We start from the raw sequence: 27,323 nt of genomic DNA on the forward strand, positions 1-27,323 counted from the left end.
AAAATGTACTTTAAAATAAAGCAAATTATCTTGTGCTTTGCAAATTAAAAAGTTCAAACCAAGTCTTAAATAAAAGTGTCTTGGGCTCAAATTTTGACTTCTTTATTTTGTGGAACAGTATCTGCTCCTCAAACAGTCTTGCTGTGTCTCTTTGAGGAGTAAAGCCAATCTCCATGAGAATAAGACTATCCCAGCCTTGTCACACATTATTCAATTATGTTTGATTACTGCTACAGAAGATCTGCTCTTACAGTTGTTAAGGCAAAGATGTCAGTGTGTTTATTTAGGACCGAGTAAAAAATATGGGATCACTTTGTGGCTGCTATTGTTAAATCAAATACATTACAGTCTGTTTGTGTGCAATGTTTAAATAAATATATATGGTGTTGAACTGCTTGATTCATAATTTTTTCCAGTTGGAGTCTTCAAATGCTAACACCTTTCCTTTGAATGAACTTGGATACTAACTGGAAGAGCATAGATAGATAGACCTCATGTTGTTGTAGAATTCATCACTTTATTACTTTCACTTCTTATTTTTACATATGCATGATCTTTAGCTATGGTCCAAACACAATGTTGCACTTAATAATTCAAAATTTGCTGCAACTTCTGCATAAAGACCAACCAGTATTCAAAATCCAGAGAAATTCAGGACAATTTTTCCTGGACATGAATTATTTCTTCATGCATTAAAGACAATAGGAAAGAGTAAGGAAGGAGAATCTCTATAAAAGTCCTGTCACAGTTCTCTCCACTGCCTTTTAATTTGGCAAAAATGAAATTCGGTATTCAACATAATGAGCCATGAAGCTTGGGAAATGTACAATCTTCCTGTGTCAGTATTTCTCTCATTCTTGTGCAGTTCTACAGTTCAGGATAGTGCAGTGTTGTTTGGTCATGTATGAGCAGATTTCTGTAGCTGCAGAGGAGCATCCTTCCTGGAAGGAGGTTCAGGGCAGATTCAGAGGGGTCTGTCCTCACTGGCACTGGCAAACAGCCCCGTTCCTCTTTTCAGGCAACAGCAGCAGTGAATGGTGTCTCTAACTTCTCATTTGCCATTTCAGAACTGTAGGAATGGCAGGAAACAGCAAGGCTTGCCTTTTCATTTGAAATATTTCATATAGGTATGAAAGTTTTGTTTAAAAAAGTATTTTTATATTTGTTTGAGCAAAAATAGTACAGCTGTACAGGTGTGACAGTAGCCAAAGGCATTTTTCTCCCTGCTGGTTTAGAAAACAACTCCAAACTTGGAGTTAACTTCTGAACAGCTTTCTTGTCAAGAACAAAATGTTGAAACTGCTCAAGGGAGCCCACTTGTGAAAGACCTGCTTTCTGGAGCCTCAGCCTCATCTGTGCCATATCTGTTACATCGTCTGAGCCGTGAAAATTTGTCTCTCCTGTATCTGCTCATTCCATACAGGTTTATATGATCAAATCCTCAGCCTGGGAAACTGCAGCCAAGAAAATTACTTTTTAAATATTATTCAGCTACAAGTTTTATAGAATGGTTTATTCTCATACACAGAAGTTGCCACAGTTGAAATTTGTCTGCTGCTGTGACATCTTTTGAACAAATGATAATATGAGATTTTATACTTCATCTTTTGTACTGAAATTTAGGGTAGAAAAAAAGTCAGAAGTTGGCTTTGAATTCTTTTGCTACTTCTTCCTCATGTAAAACTCCTATTTACTTTGGGCAAATTTGCTTGAGTGTGAACTTTGGTGTTTTGACTTCTGTGTTAGTTAATTAAATAATCCTGTTTTCAAGAAGGACTTGACTAAATCTTTATATTGTAATGTAGTGGTGTAAATCTGGTTGAGACAGTCTTGTGAGTTTGGGTGGAACAAAATCATGAGAAAATAATGTGGGTTTGAATGGTGAGAATTACACTCTATTTCAGGTGCTTTTTTTTCTTTACATTCACACCAACATTTTTTTTAGGCTTTATCCCATTTCCTAGTATATATTTGGAAGGTTAAATAGGTGGATTCAAGTTATTTTGGTGGTGCTATTTCTTCCCACTGGCATTAAGCTGTGACATTCAAGCCACAGCAGCACAGCAAAGCAGCATTTGAACACCTCTTGTGTACATTATTTATGTCAGACATCAAAGAAGAAGGCTCCCATTTAGATCTGATCCCACCCATATTATTAAATTTTAAGATTATGTCGATACTGTTGTGAGTTAAACATAAAATACAAATTGGTTACAAAACGTTTCTTAATGTTAAACTACCTCAGATTGCCTCAATTTGTGTAATTAGACAGTGAATATAATTTACATGTTGAGCAGTAGAAAAACTCTTCCTTGTACTAACATGGATACATTAAACAATGTCTCCAGCAAATTTCCTTCCCTTAACATCCTTTGCTTCTTAAGTTATTGTTTAATACACTTCCTAATCCTAAATTAGTGCGGGTAGTACCGATTTAGTACTGTTTGGCACTGATGCAGTGTTTGCACATTTTCTTCTGACTGACATACATGATAAGGAGATTTTAATTTCTGAAATGAACAATTACAGACACTACAGTGTTTTGTTGTTGAACTGAATATGCAAATAATTATGACGAAAATAGGCAATGGTCCCAGGAAACCTCTGGTTTCCAAGTCCAGTCCAATTAGTAAAGAAGGAAGCTTTTTTACACAGCATTTATCATGGTCTGTTTCACTGACCAGATAGAGATTCTTGACAGAGATGGACTGAACACTCTTCAGGTTGAAAGATAACTAGGTAGAGAGTCAATCCATTAAATCAATCACTGATTAATCTAGTACAGGTTTATAAATATCATCACATCAAGACATCACATGAAACATGGTGAAAATACAGAGATCTGCACTGCTTTGAGGGTGCTCTAGAAAATTCAAGGTAAACACTGAAAATCTTACTTTGTTTAATTAAAACCAAAAAGCTTCTCTTACCTATGCAATGTTGTTTCTTTCTGCAGCAGTATCTGATGAATAGCTGGAACTTCTGGAAATTGGCTGAAATGTGACAGCAATGTCTGCAGAGCTGTCTTCAAAATAGGCTTTACATGTATATAGAAACTCTCCACTGGGAGCATAGAAAACATGGACAAAGAAAAAGGAGACAAAAATTTCAGGCAATCTTTACCCTTTCAACGTTTCATAGTCCAGTTCCTGTGTTTAAAAGCAGGAATATCCCATTACTTGGTTGGAAACATAAGATTTAAGACAAGGCCAACAAGTAATGAAAGCCTGATGCTCTCCTTATAAGGGGCATTTTTATATGGGGTAATAATTTCTGTGAGGTTACACCTAGAATCCTAGAATCATGAAATCATTATAGTTGGAAAAGACCTCCAAGATCATTAAGTCCAACCCTGGATTGAATACCATCGTGCCCACTAAATTGTATTGTGACATGCCATGACTACTTGTTTTTTGAACACTTCCAGGGATGGTGACTCCACCACTTCCCCAGGTAGCCTGTTCCAATTGAAATGGGAAAGGTTGCAAGGAGAACATGGCAGGGGAGAATATGGCCTATGAGGGCAGACCTTACAGAGAGTTTGTTTGCTATATGGTGGTGGCACCTGAGCTTGAGAACTCTAGGAAATTCAGCATGCCAGTGATACTTATTTCTCCTTTCTAATCAGCTCTGGTGTAACTGTATGTGCACCTTGGCTTTTATAACATTGTAGATCTTTAGGATTCAAGCCCTCCAAAAGACCTTGTTTGGTAAGACGCTTGTCAAGTAAATGCTAATTTATCAGAGTATACTTATTAGTTTTATTTGGCCAAAATGAAGAGCACTGAGAGTTATAATTGCTGCCAACAGGACTATAAGCCAAGGAAAAATACACAAGATTAAGTCCTTAAGCACTGAGAGCTTGAAGAGAAAATGGTAGAGAGCTGAGCCAAATAATCATAATCCATATTTGTTGGGTGGCTGTAGTTTTAATCAGAAAAAAAGAAAGTAGCCAGAGGTATCCAGAGATTCTGGGGCAAAGCACAAGGTTTCAGCTGTTTCCATCTCTGTATATTCTGTCTGAGCAGCTTCTACAACTGGGCCTCCACCTTCTTCTTGGTACCCAGTGACAGCACCCCTGAAAACCCTTTAGTGTAGGGAGGTGAGGCTCCCATAAGCTAGGTAAGCCTATGGCAGGACTTAGTATTTGGTTTCTTTCGAAAGGAGCACTAGAAAACCATCTTATTACTGATTGAGAGTATCACAAATACATCTGAACTGGTGATGATACAAAGGTCTATAAGCTAAATTAACATATATCAAATATCATATCATATATCATATCATATAATATATCATTACGGGTTGGAAGGATGCAGATGCTAACTGTAAGGCAGATAGTGCAATTTATTGACTGTAACATTTAATGACTGTAACATTTATTGACTGTAACATTTATTGACTGTAACATTTATTGGTCAATCATTAGAAGGCTTCTAGTGCCTTGGCCCTTCAGTACCTCCTGCATAGGAAAGAGGCATAGTCAACAAATAGGACTGTAGGACTAAAAATAACAGCTCCATCAGCTCCCGTGGTCTCTTGCAGAAGCAGTGCAGAGAGCTCTTGAAAGCCTGATGGAGCCATAGATGTTCTGCTGCGCGCCAGGCTGGGGCTCTGGCCCAGTGCCAGGGGAGCAGGCTCCCAAACCCTCCCCTGAGCATGCCCTGCTGTCAGTGGCAGCAAGTGCAACCCCCACACCCAGAAAAGCACAAGGGTGACCCAGCAGATGGTGACACTTGCTGTCCTACAGGGAGACAGCAATTTCCCCTGTGAATGGGGAGTAATCCAGTTTTACAGTTTTAGCAAATGTATCCAGTATGTTGTCCACTCATACAACTATGAATAAGAATCCTCTTGCAAACCTCACCAGCCAACCAATCCCATCAAAATCAGTTCTCCTTCTCTTTACCTGAGCCAAGTGTGGAAATCTTGTCATAAATACACTCATGGAAGAGCTGTATATTTTGATGCTCCTGCTCCATGCATTGACTAAGAGCTTCTATCATCATGCATTCTCTTCCTCTGTCTCATTCCCTGTGCTGCCCTTCCATCTGCCCACACTTCAAAAATGTCTTCAAAACTGTCTGCCTACTGCCTAGGATTTTGGAGTAAAGTGGAGAAAGGCAGTGGAGTAGCAGGATGCTACTTCACTCTGGTAATTGCTGTGTGTTAAAAAAAAAAAAGAGGCATAGATCCATAGCAAACTTTTATAGGATTGAAAAATTTGAATACAAAAGGGCTCTAAAATAAAATCCAAGGGTCACTATGTGTAGCTTCCATCTCTGTGAGCCTATATCTCAGAGAAGAGGGTTTTCTTCCATTAACCTAGTTCACTGAGTGCATTTTCCAAGCAGAAATGAACGGGTGTCATTAGCATTCACTCAGAGTGAGAGAATGGCTTTGACTGCGGTTCTGCTTATTTGACTTCTCTCACTAAACTTATCCATCATGATGAATGCTTGGCCCACTTTGATTCTGGTAGGAGTAATGCACAGTCTGCTGGGGAACAGAGCCTGGGCAATGTCCAGTCCTGCCACTGCACTCAAACCATAGAATCCCTTTAGCCTGCACATTTACACCCCTCTAAAAACAGCTGCGTTATTTGCCCTGCTCTTTCTTATCAGCATTGAAAATTTTTATGGCTAGAAGAAACAAATATATTTTACTGATTTCCAGCACAAATTTATTCAGGAACTCTTTATATCCATTTGCTCTTGTGCTAGCATTGTCCTGAAACTTAGATAGCTGCATGCCTATCTGTGATATTTACCCACTGGTATATTTATAGTTGGCCCTCCTGTACCCTTTCTAAGGCTTTGTTTCACCAGGGCAAACAAACCGAGTTCCCATAAGATCACTGTCAGTCTTCTAATGACTCTATTGCTGTGTGATTTAGTTTTTCCAGAGAACAAGTGTCCAAGTTTCTGTGCTGTAATCCAAACGAGTTTCTACTGATGACTCAGTAACACTCTTACATTTACTCTGCCCAAAATTCTTCACCAGATACAGTTTAGAATCCAGTTTGCCTTTTTTTATGGATAGTCATGTCAGTCCCCTGTGATCAGAGCTCTTTGCAAATTGTTGAGCTCGCTGTTTAAAAATGTCATAGATTCATCAACTTTAAGGGAGCTGTGTCAACTTCCACCAGCTGGGAATCTGCATCTGATATTTCAGCTTGCAGGACACAGCTTTCTCTGCGTCTGGCCTGAAATGGTGGAGCTCACTGCCAACTCCCCTCCCCCAAGTCCTTCCACAGGGGAACCACCGATTTGCTTCTGTCCAGCCTGCAGTGTTAAAAAAGCACATATTCCAACTCATGCTAACAAAATATGGGGCAGAATTTGGAAAATACTTTTCATTCATTATGCATTTGCTTAAAAACATCCAAGAATCTCAGCTCCTTTTTTTGTTTGTTTAAATTCAAAACATTTTCATTCATTTTAGTAATTTTGATTTCTCGCTGCTTAATTCTTGTCCTTCATTTTTTTCTCAGACCTTATTAAATGTGAATAAAGCTTTTGAAATGGCAATTAAAACAAGTTTCTTCCTGTGGAGACAGCCTAAGTGTGACTGTGCGGCTGCCTATTGTCCTGCTTCATTTCTTCCTTTTTCAGGTCTATCCTTCATCTTCCATCATCTGTGATTTAGACTAAGCCCTTCATGGCAAGGACCTTCATTTTATATTCATCTCTGCCGAAAGCAGAGACACTTACTGGTTTCTGAAAGTATAAAGAATGTAGTGGATCAATGCCATTTTCCTGAACTGCACTTAGAAGACAAAGGCAGCTCTTGAATTGATGCTCTCAGGAGTGCAAAAGCAGAGCTACATTTTGGCTACTGCAGACTTGCCAGAGGACTCTGTATATTTCCACCTAAAGATCATAGACAGGGTAAAAGCCACAAAAGCACGAGTGACTGTGATAAAGCTAGGATTGCCTCATCAAATCAAGCAAATGCTAACAAAAAAATTGACTGCATAGGATTAAGATAGCCAAAGACTTAGCAGCAGATTGGACTCGGAGCTCAATCAGAGCATAGTGTCAATAGGCTGCGTTGATTTAAAGTAAAGACATGGTGACAGTATTTCTGCTTTTGGGTAGGCCCTAAAGGCACTTGCACAGGAGGCAGTAGGGCAAGTGCACTAGATCCTTGAGAGACTTGAGATCTGTAATCGGGGGAAATAAATAAGGGACTTGATCTCCGGGGCATCTCTCCCCCAGCTAAAAGCTCTCATGATGATAAGCATCCCTGTTTTCCCTCAAACTCTGCAACAGGTACCTGCAGCCTCCATGAAAGAAAGTGGTTTTAAAGCATCTTTTTTCTTTGGTTTTTTGTGTGGTTTTTTTTTTGTTTGTTTGTTTGTTTGGGGTTTTTTGGTTTTTTGTTTTTGTTTTTGTTTTTGGGGATAGCTTGGACACTGGTATATTCAACACACTGCATTCTGTGATGCCTATTTGAGAGGCCCAAGCCTGCCTGGGCACCCATGGTGCTGCCCTGGAGCTGAGCAGGGCAATCCTGAGCATCATGCTGCTGTCACCCTTGGTCAATCATCTGCTCTCAGAGTCCTGGATTTGTGTTTCTGCATCAGCACTTTAGCTGCTCTCTGTACGGTACTTATTTATTCAGGACAAAAAAAACTTTTCATCTGCCTATTAAAATACTTTGCAACTTGGAAGATTATGAAATAATTTGCTCTCTGTTGTGTTTTTTGTTGTTTTGGTTTGTTTTTTTTTTTAATTCATTGAGGCTTGTGGCAGTACCACACAGCTCATTGATCTGCATCCCAAATTCACCAGCACAATCTTTGGTGTATGGGCTTCAACTGACCCCTTCAGCTGAGAGGTAGTCAATCAACAGCAGAGAGCTGGTGATGTTGAACTCGTGGTAACTGTTTTCAGGACCTGCAAAAGACTAGCTCCTCTATAAGCCTCAAGATTCTTTTGAAAGGTAGGTTTAAATGGCATGGAAATACATCTCTGAGTTTAACACAGAAGTGTGCTTTGTTGGGGTGAGGCTTTTATTACAGAGAGATGTAAACCTCCCTAGGCTAAAACTACAGAGATAATTATGTATAGCGTGGGAACCCCAGCACAGCAATTGATCCAGTATGACCCCTATATAGCTAATTACAGATTGTCAAGGCAATTTCTGTTCAGGCTGGACTGATAATTAATCAGTTACCTCCACACTGAAATCCTGACCTTGGCCTGGCACAGGGAAAACAGAGATTTGTGCATCTGGCCAAAGCACCTCATTGCTGCCCAGGGGCAGGTAGACAAGGCATTAACAGCTGAAAATGGAAAGCCAAAATGAAAGAGTAGCTTTCTTTACCTGCTCTTTCCTTCCTCTCCTGTTCTCCCTCCTCCAAAACCAATTGCTCAAGCTAAAAGAATAAATAAAATCCACAGAAGTATAGTCATCTTTTGGAGACTTTCAGTTAATTCATACCACAGAATAGAGGTAGTATCTCTGCTGATAACTTTTTGGTCAAATTGCAAACTGGCAATTTATTCCTGATGTTTTGTCTTTCAACCACTCACTAATCCATGACAGAAATTTACCTTCTACCTCACGCCTACCTGGTTTCCTTAGTAACTTCTCATAAGAATATGACAAAAGCTTGGGAAAGACCAAATAAATTGTCAACTGCTTAATCTTTATTTATACAAAATTATGTGCTGTTAAATCTACTAGACCTCTGCTAAAGCTGCCTGATGTATTTCAGAGAACATTTATTTCTTTCTTGTTCAGAAGAGGTCCAGATTTTATTAAACTGAGACACCTCCCCCCCCTCCCCCCTCCAAATATAAGAATCTTTTTGCTTGTGTGAACAGATTTAAGGCCTGGAGGTTACCTGAACCTACCTGCATGCTTCATATATATCCTTTGTTTATGAGAACCAGTACCAAAATTACTTTTTCATCTTTGCATAAATTTAAAATGTTTTGCAGAAAAAAGTGGTTAAAATCATCCCTCTATGACAACTTCACAAAAAATTTAGATTATTTAAATACTATCAAAATGGATGCTTGAATAAAGATATCATGAGTTTATGATTTAGAAGCAACAGTGGGACCAGAGTCAAGACATAAGAGAATCAGAACATCTTTAATTGTGAAACAAAGAAAGAGTGCAGAGTTGCAATAATTGTATGTTTCATTGTGTGTGTTACTTCAAAACTCCCACCATGGCATGGGCTCCACTTGCCAGATACTGCAGGTGCAAAATATCTGTCTGTCCTACAAGGTTGTAGTATAAATGGACAGTACTGGGACATGCAGAAGGAAAGAATGAAACAAGGGAGCTGTGCAGAGAGTTCAGGTGCTTTGCAGTAAATACCTTGTAGGGGAAAGTCTGACAAGAAAGGAAGCCAAGAAGGGAGTGGCATGCTCCTAAATCTTTTGGGCACTTTAATTTTTTTCCTTTAAAGATCTGGAAATGGTTTTCTGACCTGTGTCAAGCTTCTGTTAGAAGTCTCCAGGCAATCCATCCAATCTTTCCAATGGCAAAGAATTGCCATGTTTGTGTTCTTCATAGCTGGCAAATCATTGGATCAGAAGTTGTTGCTGAAAATAAATATGGAAAGGTGTACAGTTAAGAGCAGAAGAATGGTGAGGAGATAGGTCATGGATGTCAGTCAGTGACAACCCAGATATTGCTTATAATTAAACCCTTTCTGCTTTGTTAAGATCACGTTCTGTGTTGTAATATGTTGTTACTTCCATTGCCTTTGGATGGGTTTTCCCACATCATGCTCTCTGCTGTAATCTGCCATGTGTTTTCACCTTGTTCATGTACCCATCACATCTCTCACATGAAAGCTTCATAAACTCATGCCCATTGTTTTCTACTGTGGGCCAGCGCCAGGGATGGCCCCACTTGCTGCTCACCTTGCTTGGGAAGCTACTGGGGAACCCCTTTCGGGGTTGCTGAGGTAATAAATGCCTTCTGACCATTGCTGTGTGCATTGTACTTGTTTCTCTCATCCTGCTTGAGCCCAGGTGGGCATTAATACTGGCAGAGGACAGTCTACTGCTCTCACCTCGACCAAAAAACAAAGAGCAAAAGGAAAAACAAATTCTGGAAGAGGTATCTACCTGAAGTGTCAGAATTTAAGAAAATCTGCACCTGTTATGCGTTAGGAGGAGATTGAGTGTTGAAATTAGATTATCTTGTATCAAATTGAAATGCACTTCTGTCTTTCTGGGCTGGCCAGTGGTTTGGGAGGAGATTCTGGGTCAGAAGAACGTACCAGAGCTGCTGCTCAGGGACTGTGATGGTGGTGGATGCAGTGCACCAGGCTGGAAGCAGAACAGCAAGGATGAGTTTGGGTTGGCATTATTCCCTCTACCTCTGCCTTGGAGGCGTTTTGCCCCTCGAGGGGGTCAGATGGGGTGAGAAGGGAAAGGAGGGACTGTGGTGGTATCGCCTCTCCTGGCGTGTGTGCTGCATCAAGGGAGGCTGATGGCAACGGAGGGACCCTGGGAGCCCACACCAGCCAGCTCCTAACAAAAAAATACTGATTGCTCATAGTGCCCTGTCCAAGCAAAGCCTCGAGGAATGGTTTTTGTCAGAATAAAAGGCACAGGAAGGCTCTGTTTCAGGTTAGCCTTCACAGTACTTCTGAGTATTGGCGCTGGCTTCTCAAGCGGTGCCGCATCCCATCGGGATGGAAGCTGGCGGGAGGCGCTCCGGGGATGGAGCATCCCGGCAGGCGCACGGCGGGGATGGCGCGCACCGGGGCGAGCCCGCTACCCGCCCGCTGGGCCGAGGTTCCCGAACGGGTTTCCGTGCGCAAGGGAACGGCGGGCAAAGGCAGAGATCGCATGAGTGCGGCCGGTCGGGCCGGAACCCGCTGCCGGTGCTCCCAGAGGTAGACGGTCCGACACCGGTCTGCCCGAGCCTGGCGCCGAAGGCTTTGTAGGGGTTCGTTCTCTGCGCGACGGCGCCGTCCGAGGAGGAAACCAGGGGCCGGGGTATCCCGCAACTTTTCCCCGCGGCCGGCGGCGCCGGCGGCTCCGGCTCCCGCTCCCGCCCCGCTGCGCGCCCGCGGAGGCGCGGACCGCCCGCCAGGGGGCGCGCGCCGGCCGCCCCTGGGAGCGCGCAGCGGGCGCGGAGCGGTGCGCGGGTCTCCGCGGGCGCGCGGCCCCCGCCCGCCGCCGCTGCCAGTGATGTCATGGGGCGGCGGCGGCCGCGGCGGCGGCGGCGGCGGCGGCGGCGGCGGCGGGGGGGCGGGGAGGAGGCGGCACTGCAGCTGCATGTGTCTGTAGCGGCGGGGCCGGGGCGTCGTCATCTGCATTCACATGGGGGCGGCGCCGCCGGCCTCCGCCTGAAGCCCCCGCCGGGGGAGACACAAAACCCACGCGAGGCGCGGGGCGCCGCGACCCCCGCCCGCCGCCGCCATCGCCATGAATTCGGCGGAGCAGACCGTTACGTGGCTGATCGCCCTGGGCGTGCTGGAGTCGCCCAAAAAGACCATCTCCGACCCCGAGGGCTTCCTTCAGTCCTCCCTGAAGGACGGCGTGGTGCTGTGCCGCCTGCTCGACCGCCTGCTCCCGGGCACCATAGACAAAGTAAGTGCCCGGCGGCCCCCGCCCCGCCGCCCTTTGTGCGGCCGGGCCCGCCGCCCCCGGCCCCGCCCGCGCCGCCCCCCGCGCCGGACGGGGGGGACCCCGGGCCCGGGGAGGGCGGCGGGGGGAGCGGGGGGCGGAGCGGGGCCGGTTCCCCTCGGGGGCCGGGGGAGAGCGGGGAGCGGCAGCCGGGCTGGAGGGGCTTCCCCCCTGAGGGGCCACTGTTGTGCAAGTGTTGGACCAACGCTCCGCTCTCCAAAGCGGAGTCCTAGCTGTGCACGGGAGATGCATTCATTTTGGGGGGTGCACTATGGACCCTTCCTTGCGTGCCACGAGCCGGCTGCAAACTTATCTACGCAACTGCTGGAACAGCCGGTGCCTCACCTCGCTGGGGAGGTGATTCAGCTCATCCCTTTCAGCTTCTGAAGGACATTTTAGCGTTTGATGCTTAGTTTTCTTGAAGGCTGTTTTAGCGTTGTTTGGGTCCTTTTCTGTTCGGTAGCCTGTGGAAAATAATCTCATCCTTTTTTTGGGAGGAGGCTGAGAAAACGCGTTACAGCTCTAGTTTGCGTTGTGTTTGAAGAAAACGTAGTCTGTCAGGTAACTTTTATGTGTTCTGTGAACGTACGTAATTCCTGTCTTAACTCAGCCAAAGGGAGAGGGGTTTGGTTGTGCCTCAAAACTTGGGACAGTTCCGTTGTCTCACCTGATGTTCAATAACGTAGTGCACGCAGAGATCCACGTATTGGCAAAAAACTTTCCTCGTGTGCCAATCTAAGGTAGTAAAGAGAAGATTGATGAAGGTCATCTGCTATGATGATGGGATGAATTCTTGCTTGTAAATAACACCCAATTTTTCACCTTTTGCACTTGGCAGAGCGCTCCATTTGTTGGAGCCTGCTGACAGTGGGCTTTTGTTACCTTTTGTGGCTCTACTTCAAGTAGTGCTCAGACCCACAAAGTTGTAACCAGTGCCTTGAGCTCAGCAGGACACTGGGGCTGGGCTGTCCCCCTTGGTTCTTCAGTTCGCCACCCACTGGGGTTGTTACTGTTTTGTGTTGTACTGTAGCGTGGAGGTCCTGGCTCTGGACTGGAGTCCCATTCTGCAGATGTAGTAGATCATTCCTGCCTCCCGAATTTGCAGGTACATTGGGAGGTGGTGTGGGGATGTGGAAACCTCACAGGAGCCCGCAGTGCTATTGGCGGGCGATGGAAGTGATGAGAGCGGGCACAGTGTGTCTGTGGCTGTGTGAGTGTGGGTAACTCAGGGACCACCATGGTGGCCACGGGGCTAGCTGAGACAGCTGAAGCCCCTGCCACTGCTGCTGCCAGCTTTCCCCACCACCATTTCCCCCTAAGTGGCTGTTCAGGCAGTAGAGCTGAAGAGGATGTCGCTGCTCCCAAGGGGCTGCAGCTTTGTGGAGGTGGTACGTGAGGTGCAAACTCCTGTCCAGTGCACTGGGCTGCAAAGTGGGGCTCCAGAGCAGGTAAATGTCCTGTTCTGCCATCGGGTAAATGTCCTGTTCTGCCATCCGGGGTGACACGTGTGACGTGGGGATGGGGGTAAGTGGGGGCTCCTCCGCCTCACTATCCACTGGCTCTGACAGGCTCCGCCCGTGCCTCCCTGTCCCCAGGCTCTTTTGCCTGGTGGCACCAAGCCCAAGGAGGGTTTTGGCAGCCTTTCCCACACTGCTGCTCCAGGCACGCTCCCTGAGCACCTCTTGGGCTTTGGGTTCTGAACTTTAGGGCAGGAAAGGTCTTTCCCCTTTGTGTAGATGTCAAGCCTAGTAAAATGGGGTCCTGCATTCAATCTGGGAAAGAGGCTCTACCAAAAAACAAAATAAACGAAAGAGCATAACAGAAATAAGTGTTAAAAGAGTGTTTCCCAACTTAATGTGCTCCTCTGTTACAGTACAGTTTGGGACAGCTCAGTTATTGAATGAAAGGCTCTCTTTTCATGTCAGAGGAGCAAACACCCCTCATGTTCGGGCGGGGGTCCCTTCACAGCACCCACATGCAGAGGAGGGGTGGCAGAGGCTCACAGCTCCCCGCAGCCAGCAAGGACACCAGCCTGGGTGCGAGGAGCCGTCAGTGGAATCACGGTGCAGCAGCGCGGGGTTTGCAGCGGGCTGGGATGGCAGCAGGGCACCAGGAACACTGGCATCTCCCAGCCTCCCACCCCGCCAGCTCGCCCCGTGTCCAGCAGGGTGCTGGGACAGGAGTCCCCGCTGACCCTGGGTGTCTCCTGTGGCTCTTACTTAGTTGTAAGTCTGGGGAGAAATAGCCCTTTTAATTTTTTTTAGGGGGATCTTTGGTTTTGTGAGGGTAACTGCTCTTATTTCCACGGGTCACTCACAAAGCACTTTCTAATTCATAGATGTCTCTCAAACTCATTTTTCTAACTTTTTCAATATTCTTTATCTGTAGACTCAGAATTTATACTCCATACCTCTTTCATGTTCTCATCTATGTTATGTCTGAGCTGTTTCCGTGTTACTTTAATCTCTCTCTTTGTTTGTTGGTAAACAGATATAAAATTTACATCCTTTACTGTGCCATGGTATTTTTTTCCAAGTCTTTTTGGCTACTACTTTTTGTTACTTCTTTTATACTGAGTGCATTTAAAATATGAGCCTTTTTATTCCTTCTTTGCCCGCAAAGTCTCTAGTTTAAACTGGACATTTTTGAAGTTTAAAAGATATAAGGATGTCCCACAGATATAGATTGATTCAGTTCTTAAAATCATTTCAGATCATAACTTTCTATAAATATCTGACATTAGCAGACACTTTGAAGACTTACAGAGCTCATTTTTCTCTAAATACAAAATAGTAACTAAAGCCAAAGAGAACATTTAAAAAATTACAAAATATAAATATGAAGGAATGTTTATCAGCTTGGAGTGCTTTTAAAGATGTTTGCGAGAAAATGTTATAAATGTATTTCTTTCTTTCAAAAACAGATTAGAAAGAGGATTCAATATATGCAGGAATGTAGTAATAAATTTTTTGGCATTTTGTGTTTTTTAAAGCCTCTGGGTACCCTGAGAGTAATTAGCAGGAGATTTTTAATAAATAAAGACTGTGCGACCATAAAAGGAATCAAGCACTTGAAGGTCAAAGAACAGAATTTTCATAAGTCAATACAACAAATTGGTGGGTTTCAAGGCTAGTTAGTATATTCTTTCTTTAGATTGCTCTGTATTTGTATACCAGCATTGCACAGAACAACCTACAAAGCTTCTTGCCAGGAAGTTTTGGCTGAATTTGTTTACATTACAATCATATTCTATCTTGAACAGGAAAGGACAGATATTAAATTGACTAGATTTCTCTAAGTCAGAATGAAAATACCTTGAAAAGTAATGTTGTTACAGACTGTTCCTTATTTTTGGGCTCACATTTTATGTCATAATCATTCCTTTGCATTTTGAAAGAGACCATGACAGGGTAAAACAAAATAGTTGGGTTAGGCAGTGTGATGGTACTGCACAATAACCTTGTCCTGAACACAGGAAATGAACAAAAGTGAGGGCAATTATTAAAAAAAAAACAATGCAAAATCAACAAAACCGACAACAGCTTCCCCCACCCTGTCCAAAACCAGCTATGTCTTAGTTTTTTAAAGCGTGGAGATCTATGCTGAAACGTGGTTAGTTGATTTGCTCCAAAAGATAGGGAATTGCTGAATTTAAGTAATTTGAATAAAAAAGCCATAATTTCAAGTTAGAGGGTTTCAGCCTTGTGTGCTAAAACTGAATTACTTTGATGGCAGGGAAGGGATCCCCGTGGAAGCATTGCAGTGCAGTTGTCTGCCGCTTAGATGCTTTTCCTCTCAGAGATCATTTTCCAAACAGATTCCTCCATCGCAGACCAGTTTGACCCACTTTCAACGCTGTAAACAGAGATCAGAATTGGAGCGGGAATTTTCCTTGTCTTATGAGGCTTCGCGCTCCATTAAGTTTTGTTTGTGCTTTTTATTTTTGGTCAGCTGTTCGACAGAAAGCGCCGTTTTGAGGACAGCTTTGTTCTTTTTTTGGGGAAAACGCAGAAGACGCATCGGGCAATGTGATGCAGCAGCCATCTGACACCCCGTGGTGCCCCCCCTCCGCCGGGGCTCCTGGAGGGCACGGCCGCGGCTGGTTCGGGGCTCGGAGCCGGGGCATGGAGCGAGCGGGATGGGCGGCTGGGCCCCCTCCGTCCAATGGACCATGGCCAGGGGTGCGCCGAGCGTAGGACTGAGCGAGGCAGGAGCTGCTCTGCTGCGCGGGGGAGGCTGAGCCAACACACAGCCGCTCCCTCCGGCTGCGCCCGCCGCGCTGAGGTGGGAGACGGGCTGGCCCCGGGAAAACACACGGCTCTGCCTCCTGCTGGATGGGACTTGGTGCATGGCCGAAAGGAAACGTCATCCCCATTCCCTGAGGAGGATTGGGTACCGGCGTTGACATTAATTTGGTTATTAATTGGGCTAGTACCAGAGCTGATGGCAGCAAAGATTAAGATCTTTGTACAAATACCTCATACATCTGTATGATTCTCTTTTTAATGGGAGAGGTCTTTGGCTAAATGAGGCGTTCTGAGTTGTAATTTAGGAATAAATTAACCCTTTGTGATTCACAAGGCAAATGAACTGTTGTGTATGAGCACAAGCACTGAGGGTTTGGGCTGCCACGTGTGGCAGCCATGTCACCAGCCTTGTCCCCATGATGAGCGTGTGCCCCTAGGCTCGGGCAAAGGGATATTTATGCTCACTTATCTCTCATTTCACACGTAAATATCAGGCCTAAGTATACTTCTCTCCTGCTGTGACAAGGTGTGACCTGAACATGATATGTCACGTGTTGAACATGATATTTCACGTGTTGAGAAGGAAGAAGAAAGGAAAAGTGTTTTGGACCCAGAGTTAATAACAAGTGATGATTTTTGTAGCCCAGTATATTTGCAAAGGGTGTAATGCTGGCTGGGGGCTGAATGTGGAGCCCAGACAGAGCTTGAGAACATCCCACCAGAAGGTAGAAATTTCCAGGTGCTATTTGGCCCTGAGCAACCAACATTTTGGAAGTTCTTCTGGCAGGATATTGTCACCCTGAAGCCTTGGTGAGACTGTTTGGGTCTGCCTGGCTGACCCCAAAGGCTGTTCTGCCTTTGCTCACTGAAATCTTTTGGGAAGGTATTGTGGTTGCTGTGTGCAGCAGCAGCAGCAGGTCATCACAGGACAGGAAGCAAAATCTGCATTTCAATGTGCATATGCTCCCTTCCTTCAGCAACAGTCCTCCCAGGGAGATTATTGTGCTTCTGGCAAGAATAATCCATGGTGGACAGGTGTGCCTGCCGTGGCTGCGTGCTCGGGGAATGCTGGTCTGTGTATGAGCACTGCTGCTGCTCCAGGGGGGAGGCACTGCAGGGATGAGCCGAGAGCCTGGGGAAAAGTTATCCCAAACAAAGTCATTAGGGTGCCTTTTTCCTGAATACATGCTGTTCTCATCAGTGATACTGTGAGCTTTGTAGGATTCTTTGGTACTGTTACAGACTTGTCATTGACTGTGCTACTCCTACTGCCTTGTGAGAGCAGGGATGCAGGAATGCTTTGAAGGAGAATGCCCTTGCTTTTCCTGTCTATGCACTGGCTCTGGAATTCTGGCAACTGGGATATTATCCGATGAAATATGGTCTGCCTGTGCTCATTGAGGAAGCAGAGGACTTGTCTATGTGCATTGCTTTTTTCTTGAAAATCAGATCCTGTCAGTGCATAAAGACCTGGACTGAGTTCAATAAGAAGAGGGGGCAATTAAGGAAACTGTTGGCAATTAAATTGTTTTTTTGTGAGAAAACGTGGAAAAATAATGTAGTTCTGCTGGTCTTACTCTCACTAATGTCTTTTCCACAGTTTTTATATGCATTCTTTCTATGCCTGTACATAATATGGACAACGAAAACGTTAGCCCTCAGGTGCCCTACTGCTACCCAGGCTATCCTCCAAATGTGTGTGTGTGGAGAAAAGGAAGCACTGTGGAGATGCCACCAGCACGCTCCCCTCGGGTTACACTGCGTGCTAGTGGCTGATGGCACCACATTGTTCAGCTGAAAATGTTTATGACTGTAATTCCAGCCTTAGAAAACTGGAAGTCTAGCTTTAAAATTGAAGTGTGCAGACCAGGTATGAATGTAAGTGTATTTATACATACACACATGTATATATTTATATAAATTTATATATATTAAATATAGTATGCATATATATTATTAAAATCTGGCTATGAATCACTGAGGGAAATTCAATATATATCTTCCTTAAATAAAAATTTAAATTAATTGTTATTCAGTGGCTGTGATTTGAAGAGCTGTAACTTTAAAACATTTGAAGCATGACAGGGCTTGCAAAAATACTGTGAGCTGGCAGCATGGATGCAGTGTCTTGCACTTTGGCTGGCTGAGCTTTACTCCCTGATCCTCAGCCAGGGTGACACTTCTGCTCTCTCCCTCACTTTGCTGCCTAGGGCAAAGCCATTTTCTCTCCACATCTCAGTATGATGTGGTTGCTGCCATTACCCACCACCAGAGTCACAGAACCATAGAATGGTTTGAGTTGGAAGGGACCTTAAAGATCATTTAGTTCCAACACCCCTGCCATGGGACGCCTTCCACTGGACCAGGTTGCTCAAAACCCCATCCAGCTTGGCCTTGAACACTTCCAGGGATGAGGCACCCATGACTTACCTGGGCAACCTGTTTCAGTGCCTCAGCACTGTAATTGTGGTGGGGAGTTGAGCAGGGGTGGCCAGCTTCATCTGCAGGAAGTTTCCTTGGTGCCACTCCTCATCATGGATCACTGACACCCCGTGGGCAGAGGCCCCTGTCCCTTCTTGGCCAATGAAACACTGCTTGGGTCTAAGTGCATTTAATACGGGTCTCCATTTTCCTGCTCTGCAGTGAGTGCTATTGGATGATGTTGGCAGCTTGCCCAGAAGAGAATCCATCCCTTCTGTAGGGCTTTGGTAGTCCCATGGAATATTTTCATGGGGTGGGGGGAGGGGGAAAGCAGTAAAAACCATATACCCCCCACTGGTGCAGCTGTGCTGTCAGAGAAGTGGTTTTGTTGGCTTTGTTAATGTCGCTGGGGGAAGTGGTACTGTTAGACTGGCAGAGGAATTCCCTCTCTGGCATATGTTACATCCACACTGAGGAGCTTTGCCAGCATATCTAGCAGCAGAGCTCTCCCAGTGTAAACAAACCCTGAGTGATTGGACTCCTGAAGCCTGAGCTTGCGCTGCATCAGAACAGCGATGCTCCACAGCAAACACTGCAGGCTTTACGTGACAAGGGGTGCAAAACCCTTCCCCACCAGGCTTCCTTCACAGGGGAATGAATCTCTTTGGCTCAGCTCCTGCCAAGCCCACACCTGGAGATGCACTTCATCAGGCTTTTTTCATGCACTGACCTCAGGGAAATACACATCTTCCCATGGACATTTAATGCTGGCACCCCTGGAGCTCTGCAGCCTGAGGCTGATGATGCTGCTTGGGATTGGGGTCAGTTGCATGCTAGTTGATTTTCTCTTTTTCTTTGAAATAGCAAGAAAATAAGCAAAACTACAGGAATTAGGAATATTAGTTCTTAGCTTTTAGGAAGGCAGGGGAAGCAGTTCACTGCTGCAGCTGCAGCCAGACTCTGTTATGTGTATGTATCACATCCTTCAGGCACACTCCCATGCATGTGCTCTTGTAGGACTCCTGCCTAGCTCAGGCCACAGCAGGGGGGCTTTCAGGGTCCCTAATAGCAGTTGCAAAGACAGCTTGTAAGTTTTATGTGCATGGCATTCTGATTTTCTTAATGCTGTGCCAACCTATGTTTTCTGTCTGAAATACAAAAATTAGATGGAAACTTGAGAAAACAAAAGTACCATACGGACTGCCATGGTGCCTGCCCTTAGACTACAGTGTTTGTGTCTTAGGGCTGGGTTAAAACCTGCTTCATGGAAGTCAATTTATAGACTTTCACAAAATCACAGAATCAATCATGTTGGAAAAGACCTCTGAGATCATTGAGTCTTTGAGTAAACACCACCTTGTTAAGTCAACCTTGGCACTAAGTACCCCATCCAGTCTTTCCTTAAACACGTCTGGGGAAGGTGACTCCACCACCTCCCTGGGCAGCACATTTCAATGTTTAATCACCCTTTCTGTGAAGAAAAGCCTCCTAGTGTCCAACCTGAGCCTTCCCTGATGCAACTTGAGTCTACGTACATTGATGGGAATTTAATCAGGGTCTAAGGGAAGTGGCAAAAGTACTGTACTTCTACTGCAAGAAAAAAAAAAAGTACTGTTTTCCTGAATATTGTTTAATTCAGGTACATATCTGAAAAGATGAACTCAAAACAGCTGAATCAGTTTTACAGAGTCATTTTTGGAGGGCAGATTAATGGAAAAAAGCAGCTCTAATTTTTGCATAAGGTCCCATTTATAAAGGCTGCCACAAGACCTGGCTGCCATTTTAAGCAAACTACACATTTCATTTGCAAACTTAGCTGAACTTATATTTTGAGGGCTATTACACTAAAGAACTGAAGCAGCTAAAGCAGAACATTTGTGTGTTTGAATGTAGGTCACTGTTAATGATGGCCAGTCAGGCAGAGGAGCATTTCTGAACGTGTGCAGAGGAAAAAATCAGAAGAGCTGGAGGAGTCTTCGGCCAACTAAAAGTGCTTCTGGCTTCAGATAGCAAAGTGGAGGTTGAGGGAGCACAGAGTGGTGGCTGATGAGTTGGTGTGGCCTGTTGGGCAGTAAAGAAGAGGTGGTGGGTTATGTTTGTGTGGCTAAATGTGGGATTGCATTTGCTGATTTAGAGAGTGGTGGTGTGTGTGGTCTGAAGGGGGAGAGATGGAAAGATGGAATACAGGGACTGGTGTGGGGATGGTAGGATGTAAAGCAGAGGAGTGTCAGATGTGGGGTTAGTCATGCTGATGGCTTTGGAGTGAGGTAATGAGATCTAAGAGCCCCTTCTGTGGCTGTCACCAATAGTGGTGTCCAAGGGCAAGAGGTTTGGGAACCTTTATGCTCTATTGTTAATAAAAAATGGACACTAACCACTTTTCAGAGACTTCTTCCAAATGACACTCAAAGGACTCTTGTAAGTCTAGGAGATGACTGGAATTTGGGACACTAAGTAGATACCTGCTTTTACCTACTGCTGTGTCTTGATTAACTTGGTGTCTGGGTATCCTTTTCAGCAAATAAGAATTTTAGAGCATATCATAAGGTACCTTTCTTCCTCTTTGTATTGTATGCAGAGCCTAGCTGATGTATAGAAATGTAAAATTTCAGCACATAAAAAAAATTTAGTGCATGACTTGTAGAAGCTTCAGTCTTTTGCTGGATCTAGCTCTTACTATCTATGTGTCTGTCTGTCTGTCTGTCTGACTGCCTGCTGCTGTGCTTTCAGAGCATGGGGGGTTCCCTCAAGCCAAAATACAGGTGTGTAGTCTGTGCTGACTGCTGTGCAGGTTATTATTGAAAAGTTTGTGGGTTGCAGGTTTTATAGGGTGGGAAAAGTCAGTGCTAAAGAGCTACAGTAGTGCAGAAACTGTATCACGCTAAGGTCTGGTGCTCTGTCAACCTGATTTTAAAACAGAGCTGCACTTCATTGAGAATCCTGATCTATGTTTTTAGTTTAGTTATAGCATCCTGCTAATGTGCCATCAGTAGGATGTACAGTTCTTTAAGTGATTTGGCTCAAGTGCAGAGTGCTCCTTACTTGGAGATGTGGAAGATGCGATCCTTAGGAGTGCAGCTGTGCCTCCTGCCGTCCTGGGAGGAGCAGGGACTCCCATCTCCAGTCCTGTCAGCCCAACTGCTCACTGACTGTGGAGGAAGTGCTGCACCTGCCATTGGTCCCCAGCAGTGGATGCTTCCTCGAGAAGCAGAGGATGTCTTCCTGTGTAACTGTGTAGCCACTCTTTCTTTTCCACCCCCACAATCCCCAGGGAATTTGTGCCTCACAAATTTGTGCCTCACATTGGCAATTTGTGAGGGCCAGTGGTCTGGGACCGAGCAGGAAACCCGAATGCCCGAAGGGATGGGCCCTGCTGGGCATGGGTGCAGGTGCAGGCAGGAGGCAGCAGCTGGGAGGGAAGGAAACGGCAGGAGGTGTTGCACAATCTCCTGCAGCTTCACCACCCAGGCTGGTGTGAGAATGGCCAGGCTTCCTCCTCATGATGCTTTTAATCTCATTTTTGTCCCTGAACACAAACCTTGGCAACAAATCCCAGCCTGTAGTGCTTGTGCAGGAGGTGTTTGCCCCACTTGGAAGATCAGTTGCCCTTGACCAGTCAAAGGGGTTGGAAGCAAGGGAAACACAGCTGCTGTGGGACTGAATGTGATCAATAGGAGCCTTTTGTTAGCTTTGCTGCATTGTGCAATTATGGTATTTTTACTGATTAGATTGTGGTAATGCTCTGTGTGTACAAGGTGCTCTGAAACATGGAGAGACAACTGTTCTGTGCTGCTAGGGGAATCTGATATAAAAGGGTCCAGGCAGGATGAAAAGGATTTCTCTATTTAAGGGCTCAGTCTTTGAACTTCAGGCTCAAGCAGCCATACACCTGAACAGAACGTTTCTAAGTGTCTGCTGAACTTGGCTACTAGTTTGCAGCTAGGTTACATTTTCTATTCATTTCTGCTTTCTAGTTTTCTGAGATTGTCTTCTTACATAGTAAACCATGTTGTACTTTTTATATGTTATGCTAGATAAATGATTGATGTAACTTGCAGGTAGGAACTGTGTTCTTACTCACTCTACCTGGTAGATTCCAGTTTCTATATAAAGGCCTTGTACACTTCTCATTCTGTGACCCAGTTTGTCAAGTTGTTCAGCAGTGAATGCAAGTAAACAGCTGATTTCCAACACATATAGCTGAAGATGTCTCCTACTTTTTATTAATATCTCATGTTTACTTGAGATTGCAGTCAAAGAACTGTGGGTTTGCTTGGGTTTTAAAAAAAAAAAATATTTATTCATTATTATACACATTCCTTGCTAATTTTCTTCATATAATTTCCCTGTCCAAATGAATTTATAGTAGCCTTTTAATTTTTTCTAAGACTACCCCTGTCATACCTTTTCCGGATGCAGCCTCTTTGCATTGCCCTTTCTTATTCACTTGTTATGTTGATTAAAACCATAGATTTAAACTGGTCTAAAGGGATGTGACATTTAGCTAGGTACCATCTATTTGCATTGCACATTGTTCCCCACCTTTTCTGGACAGTGGGAAATGTACTCTGCTCCTTGATAGCTACAGTGCATCACATAAGTGTCCTCATTGAACTAGCTGTGGTTTCTAGCACTGCTCCCCAAGAGATTAAATCTTAATCAGAACCTGTCCCTGAACCACAAAGAAGTGGTTTAAACAGTGGCTGCTCTGCATATTACCTTCCTCTCATCTCTTTGGATTCCACTGTGGCACCCTGGTCCCTAATTAAGAATCTGTCATGCCCCTCTGGAATCCCTGTCTTTTCTAATTACTAGTAACCTTTTTTATTTGTATTACTAGAGCACACAGAGGTTCCAGTTGGACACTGAGGTCTCTTTGTACAAAGAGCTGTGTATACATATAAGAAGTAGACAACCCCCATTAATGATCTAATGGTGTTGGTCTATGATAGGAAAAGGATGAAGCAAATACTGGAGAGGAAAATACCTAACCTCTTTATTTCACTGGCTTTATGTACATGCAACCTACTTTTTATTAAGCTAAGCAATTTGGGAGTATGACCCCACTTTCATTTATCCTTTGTCTCTGTACTGATTATCTGTCTGTCAGGTGGACTAGGACTTACCTGCCTGTGGTCTGCTTGCATGATGTTCTGGTACATTTTGAATAGTCTGTGAGGCTATAAATGTGATCTGTGTGAGAGGTCATGCTCCTGAGCTTCCTGTAACTATAAAGGATATCATGTACCATATGTGTGATTTTATCATGGGCCTGGCCCACATAACTGCACTTCAACATTCTGTCACAGGGCTGGTTTTGTTCTTCAGGTCCCTTACTGTGTTTCTCAGCTGTCTATAGGAGAAGGTTACCAAAATCACATTAAGATTTTCCAGGTAAATAATTGGTTTGCTTCATTTTATGGGATCATTAGTACTTTACATTTCTAGCAGAATGCAAATGCTAAGATATTTTTAAATTCTTTATCCATATGCTTCTGTCTTCTGTTGTATAAAAATGCTTGCAGCCACAGAGCTGAGAAAATGTACCCTGCTATGTACCCTGCTTCTTTTATCATTCCAAAGTCTTTTCCCTTGTTTTGAAGGAAGAAATGATATCTCTAAAGATTTACTGTAACTTATTTTATTGTTTTGAGGAAGATGATTTTTAACTGAAAACATGCATTACAGTGCTGGTGGGGCTAAGGTCTCAGTGGTGTATTTGGCATGTTTTTTAAGCTTCCAGATCGGATAGGGAACAATTTGCAGGGTTTGAGTTTTCTTTCCTTGTTGTTTCTTTAATCTTCAATTGAAAATTTTTGCCTTTCTCTAATCATGTCTCTCCTTACCCTCTCCCCTTTCTTCCTCCTAACTCCCTCCTTTTTTTTTGGCGTCTTTTTTCCAGTTATTGCTCAGTCTTTTATGAATTATGTGTGGCCTCTTATGAGGTGGTAGTACTTGTCTGGGTTTCTTAGAATTACTGAGTTTAATGTGTTGGAGACTTTGGGACATTTTGAGTTAATGTGGATTACGAGACAAGACATTTGCTTCTTTTAAGAGAAACCTGGATTTACTGTGATTTCTTGGGAGACATTATTCGTGTTTGAAGAGCAGAAGTAATATTAAGGTTTCTCAGAATGAAAAGAGGCCTTGATGAACAAAGTAGATGAAAAAGAAAATGGTGGGTACAAAAAAGAGGCAATGAAGTAGCACATGTAAAAGGAGATAAACCTCAGTTAGTATGCAAATAGTTTAAGATAAAACAGTTATAAATTGTAATGATATCATTGTTGTGTGGATATTAAGAACATACAGGAGAGAGCATACCAGAAGCATCAACATGAAAAAATTCCCAGCATCTTATTCTAACAAGGGATGTTGGCATGATAGCTTTAGATTTCTAACTAGAATTAAGAAATAAATTAATAGAGCAATCAAAAAGTGTTTCAAGCAAGAGACATGAAGGTTGTGGTGTTTTCAGGAGGGCTCTCTCACCTCTTGTGTCCTTTGAACTTACTGAATTTATCTTTTGGGCTGTAGTCCTTCCGTAGGGCTTCTTTAGGATTCCCTTTATGTTTTAGTGTAGTAAAGGGTTATTATTAATCACAGTGATTTATCATAGTACCAAACAATTTGAGGAGTTTGGAGGGTGTGTGTATGTGCTCTCTCCTTGAGGAAAGGAAGATTCTTCAACTCATATCCTTACCAAATTCCTTGTATTACAGACTAGTGGCTTTCATATAAGACTCATCTGAATTTTGTTTAGAAAATGATAGTGACTTGTGTTTTAAATTTCTTTGTGCCAGATTCACCCTGTCATGTTGTCACATTTGTTAATTTTTGTGGCATCAAAAATTACCTCTGTGGTAATAATTCTGTATCAAAAAGTACCTCTGTGGGTCAGAGATATCTTTGTGGGAAGGCACTACCTTGGTTTCAGCTTGACAGAATGTTTGGAGTCAACCTTATGTGAAGTTCCCAGTGCTATGCAGGTGGATTATGCTGTGAGTTTATGTAACCTTGACACACATGCATGTAACAAAACCTCCTCCGAGTGTAACGCATGATCAAAGGCCGTGTGACACTGTGTGTTGCAACACCTCGGGTTCCAGCGGCTTGCCAGTGCACTTCTGTGCTAGGTTTTCCCCTTCTGACAGAGCAAGGTGTCCAGTTTGGGCAATGATTTGTTTGCTAAACTACTTCACAGAAATCAATGAATGTATTGTGAAACGACGCTTATGTGCACACAGAATTTAGTCCAGCTGTGGTAAGTTAAGCCACGTCCCTGAAGCTCTTGGGGCAGGCTGCTTTTCCGTGGAAGGGCTACACTTTGCTTTTGGGGTCTACAGAGTGTGAGCTGAAGGCACCGTGAGTGCAGCTGCAGAGAGCTGACGGCTGCCTTGCCAAAACCTGTCTTAGATTCAGTCAAGGGTTTCCTCTATGTGAAGTTGTTTTTCCTCTGGGGTGGGAAGGGGCTGTTAAATAAACCACAGATAAAGGACGTTAACATCAGACCCTGGAATTGGTAGATTATTAACTCCGGGCGCTGGTATTTTCCGCGGAGGTCTTCGGAGCATTTCTGATGTATTTCCTCGTTAGAAAACCGATACCCAAGGGTGGACCGGAACCACAACGAGGGCACCGACGAGCCCCGCGGGCGACACCGGCCACCCGCGGCGTGCGCGTTGTACCCCGGGCGCGGTCACTGCCTGTCCCGAGCAGGGGCTGTCCCCGGCTGCGCGCTGGGCCGCTCGCCCTGCAGCCAGACCCGTCACGGCACGGGGGTCTGTGCAGGAGCAATTTGAAAAATTCAGGAGCATGGTGCGGCGAGGCCCGCGGCCGCTCTAGCCCGCGGGCGGGGCGGGGCGGGGCGGGGCTGGGCTGGGCTGGGCTGGGCCGGGCCGAGCGGGGCTGGGCAGGGCCGAGCGGGGCCGCGCCTCCCTCATCCATCCATCCCTCCCTCCGCCCGCCCCGCCGGGGCAGAGCCGCCCGCGACCGCGCCTGGCCGGGGCACCCCTGCCCGCGCTCCTGCCCGCCGCCCCCCGCCCTCGCACGCCATTTCCTGTGCTCCGTGTTTACTTCCCGGTTCAAAGCCTCCAGTGGGATCGATCGGCGCCGCTGCCTGCGGAGGGAGCGGGAGGTGAGGGGAGCGGCGGGTGGGGGACGCCGCTCCGGTGCGGCGCGGTCCCATCTCCTCCCCGCGCTGAGCCGCCCGCCTCTTCTCTTGCAGGTGTACCCGGAGCCGCGGACGGAGGGCGAGTGCCTGAGCAACATCCGCGAGTTCCTGCGGGGCTGCGGTGCTTCCCTGCGCCTGGAGGTGAGTCGGGGCTGGGGGCGCCCGGCTCGGTCCCGGGGACGGGGGGTTTCTCGCCCTGCCTTTGTGCCTGGGGACGCGGCTGACAAGATGGTGGCGGCCGCCCCTCCCCTGGCTGCGGGCCCGGGGGGCTGCGGGGAAGCCGGGGCTGCCGGGGCGCTGCCCGATGCGGCGCGGTGGCGGCCGCGCCCCGGCAGGGACCGCGTGGAAGGAACGCTCGTGGAAGGGAAGGGAAGGGCCGGGCCGCCCGTGGAAAGGAAAGGAAAGGCCGTGTGTGGAAGGGCCGCGCCGCTGCTCGGGCAGGGCGCGCCCCGTCCCTGTGTCACTGCAGCCACGAGTGCCGGGGACGGGGTTTGCCTGGCCCCGGGGCGCCTAAAACCACTGCTGTTCCGTGCGAGTGAATTCTCGGTACGTATACATTGTGTCCGCTTTATTCGTGGAATCGCATTGGAAGCGCAGTGGTCGGCTTAGAGAAATTAAGTTGCCTACAACCGAGCGAAATGCTAATTGAAGAAAATGGCAGGTGCTGTTTCTTCTATTTAAATTTGTGTTACATAAAAGCCCTGCAAACTGCCATCTTTTCCGAACGTGTGTTCCCAGGGTTGCAAATTAGGTTCTCGAATATTGCTGGTATATTTAGCTATAGCAAGTACATACTGCTGTCGAGTTTACTTTATGTTGGTGTGTGGGAAGGAACTGATGAGATTAAAAACAGGTTTCAGCTTCTCTGCATTG

General features: G+C 45.3%; 1 protein-coding gene across 5 annotated transcripts in view; it reads left to right on the forward strand.

The window, feature by feature from the left end:
• The first annotated feature begins 11,319 nt into the window (after nucleotides 1–11,319).
• Nucleotides 11,320–27,323, forward strand: part of ARHGEF7 (Rho guanine nucleotide exchange factor 7) — a 116,530-nt gene continuing 100,526 nt past the window's right edge. For 2 of the 5 annotated variants that reach the window (XM_036384090.2, XM_054517944.1), the window contains exons 1-2: nucleotides 26,262–26,414; nucleotides 26,505–26,591. Coding sequence is in view for 2 of the 5 variants with exons in the window: in XM_036384054.2 (XP_036239947.1) it covers nucleotides 11,409–11,573; nucleotides 26,505–26,591 (252 nt within the window). In the remaining 3 variants the exon portion in view is untranslated. Of the gene's footprint in view, nucleotides 11,574–26,261; nucleotides 26,415–26,504; nucleotides 26,592–27,323 lie in introns of those variants that run through there. The other 3 variants (XM_036384079.2, XM_036384054.2, XM_036384070.2) reach the window with 3 other exon arrangements.

This window comes from Molothrus ater, chromosome 2, assembly GCF_012460135.2.
Source record: "Molothrus ater isolate BHLD 08-10-18 breed brown headed cowbird chromosome 2, BPBGC_Mater_1.1, whole genome shotgun sequence".
NCBI lineage: Eukaryota > Metazoa > Chordata > Aves > Passeriformes > Icteridae > Molothrus > Molothrus ater.